This window comes from Quercus robur, chromosome 7 (assembly GCF_932294415.1).
Source record: "Quercus robur chromosome 7, dhQueRobu3.1, whole genome shotgun sequence".
Taxonomy (NCBI): domain Eukaryota; kingdom Viridiplantae; phylum Streptophyta; class Magnoliopsida; order Fagales; family Fagaceae; genus Quercus; species Quercus robur.
In genome coordinates, this window is record NC_065540.1 from 44,226,884 (window position 1) to 44,230,256 (window position 3,373).

At 36.0% G+C, this 3,373-nt stretch overlaps 1 protein-coding gene across 1 annotated transcript; it reads right to left on the reverse strand.

Moving 5' to 3' along the window:
- Positions 1-1,241: 1,241 nt before the first annotated feature.
- Positions 1,242-2,614, reverse strand: LOC126693579 (probable calcium-binding protein CML36). Its single transcript, XM_050389588.1, has one exon. It carries the CDS (start codon positions 2,494-2,496, stop codon positions 1,699-1,701), a length of 798 nt encoding a protein of 265 aa, XP_050245545.1. The 5' UTR covers positions 2,497-2,614; the 3' UTR covers positions 1,242-1,698.
- Positions 2,615-3,373: the final 759 nt, after the last annotated feature.

Sequence of the window (3,373 nt, forward strand, 5' to 3'; positions counted from 1 at the left end):
AGTTATTATTGGTGGGTAAAAAAAATGATGTTAATAGCGGGCTCAGAAGAGATCAATAGAAATATACTTATATGTTGTAAAAAAATATTGTATAAATTGTAGCATTAACTCAACCTGAAACTTTTTTTTTATTATACAAGATAGAATTTCTATTCTAACATAATCTAAGTGTATATGTGTGTGAAGCTCCCTCCTGGAGACTTGAACCCCAACCCTTACCCCCAACACCTTACAAACATTTATACTTGTAGAGTGACCACCACACCAAGGGTGCGTGGTGGTAACTCAACTTGAAACTGATTTGGTGCAAATAAGGCACCCTTTGCATCTTTGAGCGTTGAAGTAAATTATCACCATAAACAAATTATTTCACATTGATGTTTTTAATTTTATAAATCATAATAATTAGCCAAATAGGATCAGATTCTATATAAGACAACATATTTTCATATAAAAATACATGTATTTGTAGTAAGTACGCACATACATAGATACATATGCATACATAAAGCACTTACACCTTAAAAAATATAAAGATAGAAGTAGTGAAATTTCTAAGCACTGATCCACAAATTGATCAAGACAATTCTTCCTCATTATATATATAAAAAATGGAACACCCACAGCCCATAGGGGCAATTTTTCGAACTTATGGTCCGTTTAGATTGAGGGAAAAAGAGGAAGAGTAGAGTGAAGTATATTTAGCACAAAATTAGTTTATTTTTAACAATTTCTACTCTATTCTCCTCCACTCGTCCCTCTTCCGCCAATCCCTTCATCCAAACTAGCCATTAAAGTTGGACCATTTCTATCGATACATATTACAATCTTCTTCAAGATCTCAAGTTTGTTTGCACTTGATCTCAACCTTAGAAAAACAATACAACCTTAGAAAAACAATACAACCATATCTGATTATGATTATCAGATAAATGAAAATATTCCCTAATAAGTCCCAACCCAAAAAAAAGGGTGCAAAAAAGGCACCCTTTGCATATTTGAGCGTTGAAGTAAATTATCACCATAAACAAATTATTTCAAATTGATGTTTTTAATTTTATAAATCATAATGATTAGCTAAAAAGGACCGTATTCTATATAACACAACATATTTTCATATAAAAATACATGTATTTGTAGTAAGTACGCACATACATAGGTACATTCACATACATAACGCACTTACACCTTAAAAAATATAAAGACAGAAGTAGTGAAATTTCCAAGCACTGATCCACAAATTGATCAAGACAATTCTTCCTCATTATATACGTAAAAAATGGAACACCCAAAGCCCACAGGGGCAATTCCTTGAACTTATAATTCGTTTGGATGGAGGAGGGAAAAAGAAGGAGAGTAAAGTAGACTAAATTAGTTTATTTTTAGCTTCCTCTAGTCTCCTTCCCTCCTCTCCTACTTCTTCCCTTCATCCAAAGAGGCCATTAAAGTTGGACCATTTCTATCGATCCATATTACGCTCTTCTTCAAGATCTCAAGTTTGTTTGCACTTGATCTCAACCTTAGAAAAACAAAACAACCATTTCTGATTATGATTATCAGATAAATGACAATATTCCCTAATAAGTCCCAACCCAAAAAAAAAAAAAAAACAGCAAAAAAATCAAAAGGACTTTTTTTTTTTTTTTTTTCAACATCAAGAGCCACATCATCAACAAGATCAACCGTTAGATTTATTATTCATCTCTGCAGCTCCATCATACGCGAGAAGTCCTCGAAGCACACGAACCCATCTCCGTTCTTATCAACGCCGTCAATCATTCTCCGGCAATCCTCTAACGTGCAACGCTCGTCACCAATCGTTTGAAAGACCGATAACAGTTCCTCCGCCGTTATCTTTCCGTCGTGATCCGTGTCGAAGAAATCGAAAGTCTCGCGGAGCTCCGTGTCGCCGGCGGGCCCGCACTCGGATCCGACACGGGTCAGCAACGCGTCGACGCTGATGCAGCCGTGTCCCTCGCCGTCCACGTCGCTCAACATCATGGTCACCTCTTCTTGACTCAGGGGCTCGGCCCCGAGTCGACTCAGAAGAGCCTCGAGTTCTTTTCGGGAAACTATGCCGTCGTTGTCTCGGTCCATGAGCTTAAACGCCTGAACGAGTTCCAACTGCTTTTCGGCCGAAATCTCGCCCCAGTCGCCCGATACTTGGGGTAAAACGCTTTTGGGTGTCCCGATATTTGCGAATTCGGTCCCGGAACCGGGCTTGTGAAGTGACGCGGCCGAGTCGGAACTCGAGGAAGACGAGGTGGAGGATCCGAATGAAAGTGGGTCATGGCGGGACAAGTCGGGGCGGTTCTTTTTGGACCCAAAAAGGCGTTTCGGGCTGAGCTTGAGGGATTTCGGGAGCTTCATAATGAGAAGGAATGGAAGAGAAAGGAAGTGGAGAGAGAAAGAAAGGAAGAAGAAGAAGAAATGGGGTTTGGATGGAAAGAGGGAGGAAGGTAGAGGGGTTAAATGGGAGTGTGGCAGAGTAGCCATTGCAACTTCCACGAAGCTTCCTCCAAAGTAGAAGCATATAAATGTAATTTACAGCCTCTCTCTCTTTCTCTCTCTCTCTCTCATATCTTTCGATAATATCTAATATATTTTTAATGGAATTATAATATTATATTCTAATAATATTCTGTTCTATAATATTGAATTATTTTTATTGTGTTGTCTCTTATTTTGGAAAGGACGTGTAAGTTGTAACCATCGGTGGTGTGGTGATGGTATTTGATTTGTGACCATGGTAGGTAACATAATAGTTACACATTATTTATTTCCTAAGAAAACAATAGTGTTTGTTTGAGCATGATATTTGTACAGTATTTATTAAAATATATAATTTTTTGTAATTATTATGTTAAATAAGTGACAAAAAGTGAAAAGTTAGTATATTACATAAAAAGCTAAAAGTTGGATTATTTGCAAAAAAAATTAGACAAAAAGAAAAAAACTTTTAGCAAATAAGCAATTGCCAAATATACGATCCATTTGATTGAATGGATAAAGTTGACTCATTTTGGTAAATGATGTGTGAGTCATAACCATCGATGTGATAAGAGCAATTCAAACTTTTACTAATCTTCATTTGAGCTTGTTATTGACATTATTATTTTTTTATTTAAAATTTATTACTAATAATCTGCCACATCAAAAATTGTGAAATTATTTGTCAATTTTTTTTTTTTTTTTATGTGTCCAGAGTTTCTCATGTGATGATGTTATTTGTGATTATAGTAGTTATCATAATAGCCACTTATTTATTTGCTTATTTGCTGAGAAACTTATAGAGTCAACAGATAAAGTTTTGGTTGTCGAATAAGGGGTTTTAGTTCGAATCTCATGCACACTAAAATTCAATTGATGTCTT

What these genes read in the sequence shown, in the direction of transcription:
- LOC126693579 (XM_050389588.1), bottom strand. Translation starts at nt 2,496, where the DNA reads ATGGCTACTCTGCCACACTCCCATTTAACCCCTCTACCTTCCTCCCTC.